This window comes from Anomalospiza imberbis, chromosome 3 (genome assembly GCF_031753505.1).
Source record: "Anomalospiza imberbis isolate Cuckoo-Finch-1a 21T00152 chromosome 3, ASM3175350v1, whole genome shotgun sequence".
In the NCBI taxonomy this organism is placed as follows: Eukaryota; Metazoa; Chordata; class Aves; order Passeriformes; family Viduidae; genus Anomalospiza; species Anomalospiza imberbis.
In genome coordinates, this window is record NC_089683.1 from 31,728,739 (window position 1) to 31,741,745 (window position 13,007).

At 41.1% G+C, this 13,007-nt stretch overlaps 1 protein-coding gene across 9 annotated transcripts in view; it reads right to left on the bottom strand.

The window, feature by feature from the left end:
• The window catches only part of FILIP1 (filamin A interacting protein 1), a 102,855-nt gene that overhangs the window by 40,897 nt on the left and 48,951 nt on the right, over window positions 1-13,007 (bottom strand). For all 9 annotated transcript variants that reach the window (XR_010997072.1, XM_068183860.1, XM_068183857.1 and 6 more), the window contains one exon: window positions 1,694-1,867. Coding sequence is in view for 8 of the 9 variants with exons in the window: in XM_068183860.1 (XP_068039961.1) it covers window positions 1,694-1,867 (174 nt within the window). In the remaining variant the exon portion in view is untranslated. The remainder of the gene's footprint in view (window positions 1-1,693; window positions 1,868-13,007) is intronic.

Consider the following 13,007-nt stretch of genomic DNA (forward strand, 5'->3'; position numbering starts at 1 on the left):
AATTCACACACCTGTATGGGGACTAGACACCTTCATGTGGAGCATAAAGTGTAATCTGAAGGCTGAAATTTGAGTTACGCATCTTTAATACACCTGTAAGTCTGCTGAGATAAAAGATCCAAATTATTTAGATTCTGTCCAGATTCAGTTTTACATTACCAAATACAATTAAATATAAGCCTTAGGAGTTTCCCCTCAGCCTGTTTTTTGACAGAAATTCTCTTTATTTATTCACAACCCTTTTTCACAACCCTTTACCCATTTTGTCTTTTGCATTTTTTATTAATTTAATATGCCAACTATTATTCAAACAAACATTAAAACCAGGAAGGTGTGTCTAAAAATTGCCAGGGCACTCTAAATCCACCACGGCTATTCATGTTGCTCCTTTTGCCTTTTCTTGGGTGCAGATGACCAATTCCAGCCTCCTCCCTGCTGAAGCAGCCCTCAGCCTTGGGACTTGTCTGGTTGCCTGCCCCTGGCATAGTTGTTGGCAGAGCCTGCTCTGCCCACTCCCACCCCTTATCCTGTGAGAATCTCATCTTCCTCAGGTCCAGCTGCCCTGGGCTGCTGTTGTTTCACAGCATATCTCAGTAAACTGAGGGAAATAAGAGAGCAGGAGGACCATGGCAATTTGCTCTCCAAAACTGACCATGGCAGTCAATATGAAAAAGTTGTTGCATTTTATAAAGGAGCCACGTTGGGTTCAGCTTTTCAGAGTAGATTTTTGCACCTAATTTTTCTATTTTATTTTAATATAAGCCTCGTGAATCTGCACATGACAAAAGCTGTACATTGAGGTCCCTGTCAAGTTATCAGCTTCTTTGAAAAAATCCTCGCTAAGCTCTTTTGATCTTGTCTGAGAGTATTTTAGGTATGCTCCCACATACTATGGTTTGATTTCCTTATTTATTAACATCCCAAAAATTCCAGGAGATGCTTCAATGAGAATACACAGTACACAGATATCCCATGGTAGACACAACTCCTGGTGAATAAATTAAATGTTCTAATTGGATGAACTATGTTGTTGCATGCTCCTTCCCCATGACCTGGACTGTTATGAACCTATGAACAGGAGCAGTGGCTGTTTATTTTGGCATCCACTCTGGCCTCAGACATTCTCAGGTCTACTCTAATTCTCAGGTCTACTTGACGTTCATTTATTGCTTAAATTTTAAAGCAAGGAGTTCTATAAGTCTCCTTTAGGGGCTGAACTGACTCTGCAGTCCTAGAGTTTAAGTGATGTAAAATGAATATGGATTTATGATCCCGTAAATATGGTCAATCTCCAAAGGTCTTCTTTTTTTAACTACTCTCATGAGAGTGTTCTAGTATGCCAAGAAAATCAAGGAGTAGTTACCAGTGCTAGAGGTTGAAGCCTGTGAGCAGTAGAGGTTGAAGCCTGCAATTGAAAGGAATTTAAAAACTAGAAATTTAACACCCAAAGATTTTGGTCTTGCTTAACAGCACCAGCCCTAGGAAGCATGCAACCTCTTTATGGTTTGTGTTCAAATCCAGTGACTTCACTTGCAAATTATTCTGCATATGAGTGAAAAATATTTTATTTTCAGTGTACAAATTCTGTGTTATCCTTCTTACATGCTTTGCATACATCCAAAATATATGGAGTTTCACTTTTGGTTAGTCTTCCCCTGCACAGACATAATGTTGTCAATCAAGAAGTTGTTACCTCTGAAATCGGTTTCTCATAGACATCTTCCCCTACAGACTTCTCTTGGGCAAGGATGGCATCCCTGTGTAGCACTCGAAGCACATTCTCTGGAGTTGCAGACCCATAATGAGCTTCTAAAACTTCAGGTTTGGTTTTCTCTGTCTTCAGCATGTGGATCACATCCTCCCTTGCCTGTAATATTGCAAATCACTAACATGAGTCAACCTATTAACCAAGAGGGAACATGGAGAAAATAGAGGCATTTCATATGTACAGACTGCATATACTAAAATAAATTAGAAAAATGACAGGCTGTCAATGCAAATATAAAAATTTTGGGAGATCTCAGATTAAACATGATCTGTCCAATACAAATATTGTACTTTAAGGGATGAATTATTCTGTTCCTGCATGACATTACATTTGAATGCTATGAATTTTTATCTGAGTTGCAACTATAGCCAGGAAACATCATTATTCATCATACACTGCATCTTAGTTGTTGCCCATGCTGTTCCCTGAAGGGATAAGGAAATGAGGAGAACAAGCAGCACAAGTAGGCTGAACTAATATTTCTCAGATAGCTACTTCCTAGTCACTCCCTAACTGAATTTGCGACTAAATACTCTTTTAAAGTAACTTTTAAAATATTTTTTTTTCCCTTTAAACAAAATCCTAGACATTTTGCAGACCCCAGCTAACGAGACATGGAAAGTCTGAGCAAATCCTCCCAGCCATGGAGGATGGCTGTGCCGCTGGAGCAGGGGCTGGGAGCAGGGGTGCACCTGTGGCCAAGGGCAGCCTGGAGGTCCCTGGCCCAGGTGGAAGCCCCCAGTTCCAGCAGCATGAGCAAACATCTGGGCATGACGAGACAGCTCTGCGAGGCCACTTGGCTATGAATAAGAAGCGTTTTAGGGCTGTGCTTGGACAAACACTTAAGCCAGGGCTCTGTTTCTAATGATACTTGCCAACACCTGTTAAGCCATCTGTAAAATGGGGGCAGGGCACCTGCTTGTCTTTCAAGGCATGTTTGTGAGACCATAGTCCAGGGAAAGACTGTAAAACCTACAGGTTTTTGGTAGGCAAAGGGGAGATCCTGGATTTCCCCTAGAAAACATCTTTCCCACAAGTGCAAATGGATGGGGGAGTAGAAGAGTACGGGCATTTTTCTCTTGCCTGCCTTTCTGACAACCTATGTGAGCTTGGGAAGTAAATTAAGCACTAAGGAAAGGTTCAGACATTTAAGAAAAAATCCTTTACAAATCCTGCCCCTATGTAAGCGATGACTGTTTTAAGATTTATGAACTGACCAACTCTTCACGCTTTTCCATGCTGTTCATAACAGCATTCAATTCATCCCTGTAGCAAATCTTAAATCTTTACCCAGAACCGTAGAGGCACCACAGCTCAGCAAAACTTAACTTGATTTTAGAATAAGCAAGAAAATAATTTTGGGAAATGGCAAAGACCCTTTTTTAATTTAAAACAGTCTAACATGAAAATAAATAATGAAATTCAGGCAAAGATCATGCCATCTAATTAAGAAGTAGCCCAATTACACTGTATAACATTTTGTAACCTTAACTAAAATCTTTGCACTTGTCTGCAAGATACAAAATGCAAATTGGAATGGTATTCATGTTATTTCAAAATGAGAGTGGGAAAGATTTATCACTCATGGATGTTACAACTAAGTGAATTATGTGAGCTAGTCTCAAAGAAAGGCAAAAGAGCATGTGCACCTCACTACATCACATCCTGAGACTGTGCCACTCTCATTACAGGAAAAATGTTATTTTAGGCAGGTTCTTGACAGGTTTCAGAATGTATTACTTTTCTCTATTCCTGTAGAAATAACAGGTGTCTTGGTGTCTTCATCACCATGAGGCCAATGCTTCTATATTGAAGAAAAAGCCTTTAAAAACACAATAGGATAGCATGGGAGTATGGAGGAATTCCTAAATATCCAGATTTTATGATGTGTTGTCTTAAGCCCTTTTAGGAAGAGGCAATTCTGAGGCCATGAGGTTCATCCTGTCCCAACGAGCTAATTTGGTATCCCGCTGTGTGCCTCCCAGCAGGGGCCCTGTGCCACAGGCAGGCTCAGGGAGAGCACTGTGCAAAGGGAGCACCAATACAGAGGGATGGGGTTGAGGGAGCAGCTCCCTTCTACCCTCTGCTCCAAGGGACACAACCAATCATATTGAAACATCTTTTTGTTTTGATTCTGAGCATACAAAGCTTCATGCTCCACATAGCCCTTTCCTCAGGGACAGGCACACCTCAGACCCTATTTGGGAGGGGAGGAGGATGAGTTCATTCTCTCACACTGTAGCTGTTGGACCCCAGATGGCATAATTAGACACTGGCAGGGCTGGGCAGAGCAGACAGAGACAGCTCGAGATCAGGGATTTAACACTGTGAATTGGCAAAGCAAAAAGCTGGACTCCAGTCCCTGCAGTGGTTATTTGATACAGAAATAGCTGGTGGAGGCAGCTGCTCTGCCCAGCAAGTGCCCAGGCCCTGTTCAGTTGTGTGCTGCCTGACTTTCCTTCAGGCCTCATTAGTCTGTCATCACTCTCTATTAAAATGGAGCAACTCTAGCACGAGAGAGTAGGAATAAGAGTCCCTGAAGTCCCTGCTAACTAAGAAAGGCTTCTGGATGCTGCAGGTTTGGGTCGCCAAAAGCCAGAGGGAATCAAGCCAGGGGGAGCCAAGCCAGGGGAGTGGATGATGCTGAATGGAGGAACTGACACCCCAAGAAGGAAAGTAGGAGCCCAAGCTCAGTTCAGAACTTTGAAATAAGAAAAACACTCATTGCTTCATCTTTAAAGGGAAGCAGTGATGTGCCTAGCTCCAAGGGAACGGATAGGATAGTCAGCACTGAACACCCCTTGCTGCAGCCCATGGTGGGGCCCATGGTGCAGCCCTTGCTGCAGCCCATGGTGGGGTACCTAGCACAGAATCAGGCTGGGTGGCACCATCCCGAGAGGCACAGTCAGCTGTCCTCTCCTGTACCTCCTCCTGGGTACCCCGCACTCTGCTGGCCCTTGGGATTTGATGACGTTAATGTGGCAGGCTGCCTTTTGCCTTTTCTGGGCTCAGCCATTTCTCCTAGCCTTATCTTTTCAAGGGTATCGGTTAATTCACCAAGTACTTTGTTTCAGTTGTGATAACAGTTCATGAAAAACAAATGACAAACAGACACCCAGGTTGCTAGGAAGCATTGGACCAAAAAGGGAACCTAAGGCTAATAATAAACTGGAGACAAATTTGCTTTTATTTGGTCAGAAACAAGCTCCATCATAGGGAGAGTCTGAAGGGCAGCTAACCTATGTCAAAGACATCCAGGCAATATCCATCAGCCTCAGGGTTTGTGAATTCCAGTTAGTTTCTCTAAAACTCCTCGGGATAATATAGAGGGAAGGAGCTAAAACAGCATGCCTGTGCATCTTGTGATTTCCTATTTCTCCAGATGACCAATTTTCCCCTGAAACAACTAGAAGAGAAGTCAGATAGAGATGTTTTCTTCCAATGTCTAGTGATTAGCAGGAAGCAGACCATTTTCAGAAAACAAGTCAGAATAATCCTGCCGAGGAGCGCTGGGGCTACTTCAAAATTCATACCTGTGAAGAAGCATGAGAGGCTCAAAGTGGGGGGCCCTAGCTAAGAAGAGGGGACTTTGCTGGCAAACTGTTTCTGCCGATGGGCATCTACTGCTGGTGCCTCCCTTGCCCCAAAGCACAATGCTGTTTTGCGTAAATTGTAAGCTAGGAGACAAACACAAGGAAGATATTTCAAACTGCAAGTAAACTTGTGTATAACCCACAGAGAGCAGTTTTTAGCTGTTTTGGTAGAAGGAACATGATATTTGGCACAGGAAAATCATCTCTCAAGTCCTGCTTTTGTTTTGTTTTGTTGGTGCTGTGTTGAGAAAGAGCATCCAGGCTTGAGAAGCCTGCATATTGCAACAGCTTGCAACACAATGAAACTTATTTTCAAAAGTCCAGAAGACTGCAATTAGTCAGAGAATCTCTTTAAAGTCAAAATATGCAATTTTAAAAATTTACTTTTATTAGTTTTTCATTACTTCACTTGTCCTACAGAAAACTCTGAGCTGCCTTTTTGTCTATACTGTTAAGATTGTGAGTTCTTGAAAATAAAGAGACTTTTCCATTAATTAAGTGTCCCAAGTATCAGATTTTCTAAGCAGTAGGAGCAATAAGGACAGATTAAAGATGTACTCATTTAACTCCTTTGGTTGCTCATGCTGATTGAACAGCAAAGTTGAACTATGTCTAAGCCTGTTTTATGCTCACTGGAGGTGCCAAAATCTAAAGGCTGATGACCTCAGTTCTTGAGTACACCCATGGAGGGCCTGAGATGCTGTGGAGCACTGCTGTCCCACAAAGTTTTGCCTGCTCTCCTTTCCCTCCCCTCTATTCCCCACTCATGAGTGCACTTACCAAAGAGATGGGGTCTGCATTTCTACCTGGGAAATCCAAGACAATGCTTCCCTTCTCTCACGAGTGCACCCTGCTTGCCCAGATGGAAGGCTGACGTGAGCCCACTCCTCACAGGGCTACCCTGAAACACTCACTTTTTGGCAGAATAAAGTAGAAGGACTTTCTTTTGCTCACCAACTTGAGCGGAGCAGGGGGCCGTGTTCCAAACCTCGCTTTACTACATGCCTAGTAAAATATTTAAAAGATATAGAAAGGATGTAAAGAGGTTCCTGCATAAAATTGAAACCATTTAGGAAACAATAGCATGACTCTGCTGCTTGTAAAAGGGGTCCGGCAGCCTAGCAACCAGATTCTTGGTCAATGGAAAGACTGTTACACGAGCTGGGCGTTCAGACGTGCTTCTTCCTCATGCCCTGCCCTGCCAATTTACTACAGCCCTCTCTGCCCATTCCCACAGTCTTTGGCCTCTCCCATGAGCCTGCTGACAAAACTCAGCACCCACTAAACAGGGAATTTTTGCCACAGGCCATTTGTCACCTGGGAAATGGGACTGAACTGATCAAACTTGTTTCATATAAGGCATCTAGTAAATTGGGGAAAAACTTCAGTTGTATTCAAGATGGGTTAAATGGAGTTGAAGTAATCACTGTCAGCTAGGAGTAAAACCCAACTCAAGATCATTTACCAGTACATGTCCTAAACTCTTCTCCTGATTTTTTTTCCTAAGTCGCCTTCCTGCAAATTTATAGTTTGTCTTTCTCAAAATCAGTTACTGGTAACTATTACCTTCATAGCTCCACATCTGGAGGCATCTAACTACTTTACACCTAACTACTTTAGAGAAATCTCAATATTTCAGTAACATGACAGCAGTCCTCTTAATTAGATGAAGTTTTGAAAATTCAGGAGCAGGAGTAGCGTTTACAAGAAATGCAGTTATGTAATATTTTGGCAATCTGATATTTCCAGCTTTTGAATATTTCTTTTCTGGTTATGAAGACGCTTTATTATACCTACACAAGGAAGTGCACCAAGTAGCAGATGTGTAATATTTATGAAGCTGTATTTTTCTTGCCAGTGATTAATGATGAAAGATAACTCTGAAACCACAGACAGGAACCTTTACTTCTACTTGTGTTGCTGTTCCTTGCATTGCACACAGTTCAGGTTATTTATAGCACAACAGCTACTCTGTTCAGCATTCGAAACTAGATAAGGTCACAGGTTATCCATGTAATGTTGGGGTCTTACCAGTGACTGATTTCCTAAATGCCAGTAGGCTTTACAAATATTTCACCTAGAGTTAATAGACATCACACTCAAGGCATCCAGAGGGAGATCAGGAAAATGTTCTCACACTGCTTTCCATGCTATCCAGAGCATGATGTGCTGCTATCAGGGCAGGAATAGCCTTATTTCTGAAAAGTTCCATTAGAGACCTCAGAAAGTGGATATCAATAGCTTCTTTAGTTGATTTTAATGAAAGAAAGCACCTTCAAGCAGGGGTACTCAAACACCTGTATCTGAAAATCTTTCCTAACACTAATCCACTAGTCCCTGTTTAAGACCAGTAACTTTCCTTCTTTCTTATCTTAAGAGGAAACAAAAATAATTAAAAGGAAATTGTACTTTCTTAATTTTGTCTCATAATACTATAAATATATACACAGAACGTAATAAAAGCAACTCCTGACAGCTGGAATGACACTTTTGTTAAAGGCCTGATTGCTCACTCTAGCCCTTCTATTGTAAAAAGCATTTTTCAAAGCAGGGAGGTTAGATGTTCTATTGCATATTGTATCACACAAAGATCTTTTTGCCAAAAATTCGGTAATTTTTTTTTTCCTCCTGTACCACATATCTGAAGTAGCCTTGTTTGTATTACTCACTCAGTGATGCAAAATGCTGGCTAATTACATAAAATCATAGAATCATAGAAGTCCTGAGTTGGAAGGGACTCACAGAGAACATCAAATCCAAATCCTGGTCCTGCACAGGACAGCCCCGAGAATCACATCATGTGCCTCGAGAGCACTGTCCAAACACTTCTTGAACTCTGTCAGGCTGGTGCTGTGACCTCTCCCCTGGGGAGCCTGTTCCAGTGCCCAAGCACCTTCTGGGTGAAAAAACCTTTTCCTGATATCCAACCTAAACCTCCCCTGACACAACTTCAGGCCATTCCCTTGGGTCCTGTCACTGTCACCACAGAGAAGAGATCAGGGTCTGCTTCCTCTTCCCCTCATGAGGAAGTTGTAGACTGCGATGAGATCTCCTCTCAGTCTCCTCCAGACCGAACAAACCAAGGGACCCCAGATGCTCTATGGCTTCCCCTCTAAACCCTTCACCATCTTCACAGCTGTTTTTTGGACATGCTGTAATAGCTTTATATCTTTCTTATATTGTGGCACCAAAACTACACACTCAAGTCAAAGTAAGGCTGCACTAACAGCATGACTACATCAGGGTTTTTTGCACAGAAGACTTTATGTACAGCAAAGTTTTTTTAACACCTTTCATCTTAGCTTAATTTCCTAATACTTGAAACTGGATTTCACTTGCATTAATTTCTTTTAACTTTTCTGTATTCAAGTCTAGGTACATGATGTACTCTGGAGGTAGAGGTTACTTCAGTGATGAAAAGTGACCATTGTTGACTTTGTACAAAGGGTAAGTGAAATATATATCCAGAAATACAAATGAACCCTCATATTCTGTTCAATACCCTGAGGATATTGAACAGAACTGTCTTCTCCACACCGTGCAGAACTTTCTGGCCTTGAATGAAGCATTTGGAGCTCTACACTGTATTTAATTTTATTATGCTTTATCTTGTGATAGCTCAGAAAGCTCTTCTAAAATCAGTACTGGAGAAGAGGCACATGATAGACCAGCTCAGCCACTGCATAAATCTTCTGAAGTGGCTCCAGAAGAATTACATCAGAAATTATTTTGGCCTCTTATGTTTGAAAAAGTCCCTGCTAAAGATTGCAGAGCTGAAGAGAAGCAGCACTGAGCAATGTATTACTTCTTGCAGCAAGGCTCGAAACAGATCAAATGAGCACTAGAAGACATCTGTCTGTTATTTCCTGCCCACACAGCTTTGTTCTGCTTTATTGCCAGAGCGCTCCATGGATGATGTCACTTTTTTCTGAAGAAAACAGGCCACCAGAGCCTTTCACTGACATAATTAATTATCTGTAGTCTGGGACACAGCCAGCAAAATTCCCATGGCAAGGCCCTGAGAAGTATTAACTCCACACTGCTTGATGTTTTCAGAATTATTATGGTCTGGGATACCCTGTCTTGTCTTTTCACACTGAAAGAGTATTTTGCTTGATATTTTCAAGCCATGGGGCAGTTACTGCAGCATATAGAATTACAGTGTCATGATCCAGTCAGCACAAGAGACACCAGGGCAAGGGGTCACTGTCAAGATATGTGCGTGACTCTTCATGTTGGGATATGTTCTACATGCTCCAGCAATGCCTCACAATGGCTAAACCCACTGTTTTGCATTTGCTGTATCCAGTCACAGAGTTTTTGTCTCAGCCAACATTAACTGTGCAATATTTTTCACATGGCCTGAAGCCCAGCAGCAAGCAGAAACCACAGATTGATCCAACTAGCCATCAAGTTGCCATGTTCCTTTTGTAACCAGAACTTATTTTGTGATCTGTTAGAAGCGCTTTAGGAGGGGGAAAAAAGTGATTAATGAAAGGGCAATAACAGGAAAAGCATTTATTTTCCTCTTTCTTCTCTTATCATCTGACCCTATTAGTAAGTCTGGTCCAAGACACAAGAGACCCATGGATCATGAACCTCTTTCTTATGCGTCACACATAAAATGAACACCAACATGCTCCAATTTCCATTCCATAAAGGAAATAATATTTCTCATGAATGAGATTTAATTTCCAAGTATATAGAAGATCTAGAAATTCTATGAATGCTACGAAAAATATGGCACTCTGACATCAATATCACTGTTTTCCTATTAATTTTCCCCCATTTGTTATATTTTATTTTCTCTAGGTACAGGTTCTTCTGTACTATCATCCAATTTGTTGAAATCCATTAGAAACTAAAAGGTATCTTCATTAGATGTGTAACTCATCTTGTCTAAATTGCTCTTTGCAAGTGCTACATTGGCAATATAAAGAACAGAAGCATCTCAAATTAGATGCTCTGACTTGAATTTCAGGGATGCACTTCAAGCTGCTGCTGTGAATGCCCTGTCTCCAAGAGGAACAAATCAGCCCAGGCATTTTTTTTTTCTACAGTGATCTTGCTGCCTGCTGGCAGGAACCTGCACACAAGGAGCAGGATGAGCAAGACAATCTGGAACCAGCAGGGTGAAGTCAGAGGCAATCCTTCTGCCTCCTCTGTGGAGACAGGAGCATGTGGGACACTAACAGACCTAAGTCTGTGTACATGTGCAATAAACTGTATACACAGCTTTCTCTTGTCCAAGCATTTTGTTGGCTTCAACATGAAGTTTTTGAGTACTCTGTGCTGCACAATGCACATCCAAATTACTGATGGCTGATGAATGGGCAAGAACAGTAGGACTGCATTACAGCAAGCACACACCAGCACAACCAATTATTGGAATGGAGGAGTTGTCAGAGGAAATGAGGGAAGTGGCCAAACTCTGAGTGTGATGCAACTAGGGCAGGTGGGCAATGAAAGGCGCAGGGTGAGAGCTCCAAGCCATGCCCACGATGCTCTCAGTTGTCTCCAAAATCCCCCTGATTCCCCCCAATATCTGTCTTTCCCTTTGCCCTCCCCAAGCCCCACTTGGAGAATCTTTTCACCTCTCTATCCTCCCACTGCACTCCAGGAATGACTCTGAAGCCCTTCAAAATACTATATTACCTGAACTGCTAAGATTGCCCAAGCCAATACTGGAGAATTGGGGTTTCATATTCGCATCAATATTTCTATTTCTGATTTGTTTAAACTTGAAGGTGACAAATGTCTGGAAGTTACCATGCAACTGTATTTGAGTTAGTTCAGTTCCACTAATTTTTCTGGCATGGAAGAGTTGATGCTAATTTTTTGCATAGAAAACCAATAATTTCCAGGATAAGAAGGACATCACTTGCAAAATCCAACCCCTTCCTCTCTCAGGAAAGGACTTCCCTCCATCGTGCCTCCCTCAGCTGTGCATCATTTTGGGTGCCACATCTGCCCAGCCCTCTGAAATAAGTCATAGTTTTTATATTGGACATCACGCAAACACTCAAGGCAGCAATTTTGTAAGATGTGGCAAGACACAGGATGGTCAGCAGGACCTGCAGTTTTCTATGTGAAAATGTTACATTTCTCTCACTTTAGTCAACCAATAGGTGGAGCCTTTAACCCTAGAAACAAGACATTTTCTCAGCCATGTTATCACAATTATTATGTAAATATTTTTATTTGCATTTATTAAAGCTTGGTTTGAATAAAAAATAATCTGTTTTGCTCTCAAGAGCTTATCTGATCCTCAGCTAGAGAACAACAGACAAAAACTTAATAAACACAGAACTGGGGCAGCAAAGTTAATAAAAACAGGTTCATCTACCACTGCAATGTTAAATTAACAACTGGTGACTCAGAGGACTGGACAGCATTATGACACATAAGACATAAGCTCATTGCAAGCTCTCCAAAGAATCCCAGATATTTTAAAGCCAGAAAGCTCATGCATTTAACATTGATTGCAAAATGATCGGCCATGTGCTCTCCCACAGAGTGAATGTTCAAGAAAAATGAGAAAATATACAAACTTCCTCAGTGCTATTGCACTGAATATACACTTTCTAGTAAGTAAATGTAAAGAAAAATAAAAATAAATAGTCAAATTATTTCATTATTTAAAAGTAATTTTTAAAAGTTTGCAAGAGAAGATCAGTTTGGAACAAAACAAAGACTTAAAAAGCTGGTTGTGGGCAATTCTGTTCTGTTTTGAACAGAAGACCAAGAATTTTTGGAAATAAACTCCAAGCTGTTCATACTCTTCCTTCCACTCTAGATAAGATGTTCAATGGATCACAGACACTTGCCAATTATTCCTCTCTCTTCTGATCCTTCAAGCCTAACTAACACAACAGGTACAGGTCTGTTAAGTACAGCTCAGGCATTACTAGAGAAGGATGTTAAAATATCTTTGTGAAAGAGGTCTTCAGCCTACAGCTGACCAGTGACAGTGACATTTTACTGAGGATCATTACTTTGATAAGCATACATGTAATTCTAAAGCAATTTTAGTACCGAAGAGATGGATGGCTATCATCCCTATAGTTGATAATACCTCTGCCCTTTATTTCAGATGGAGCAGGAAATTGCCTAAATAGCACAATATAACTATATTCCAGTATACTGTCTTACCTTTGGGTGGTTTTTTTTTGGTGTTTTTTTTTCCACAAAACAGCCAGGTTCTATTTTAAAATTGATGATTTTGGGACTTGCTAGCCAAGTTCTTCTTACCTCCTATGGTATGTTCTGCACTTTGCACAGCAGCAAATGCAAGCTACAGAAAATAAACCATACTATTCTGGACAAAATTAATCTCTGGTTATAAATTATTCAATAAGAATAGAAGAGAGCATCTGTAGTCTGAAAACTTTTTTTTTTTTTTGTGCTGCAAAAGCATTCTTCACCAGAAAAACACAAACCAGGGTTCAGTGAGAGAGGAGAGAATTTTTTAACTCATTGTACTGATATGCCAGACATTTTTAGGATGTGTTTTTAGGTTCTTATTTTGCTATACTGTGGATACCCTTCAACTTTCCCTTCATTTTCTTGCCTTTTTTGTGCCCACTTTCTATGTCTCCATTTATCTCTGTTGTATTCCCCTTCTGCTTACACTCTTTTTCTTCTAT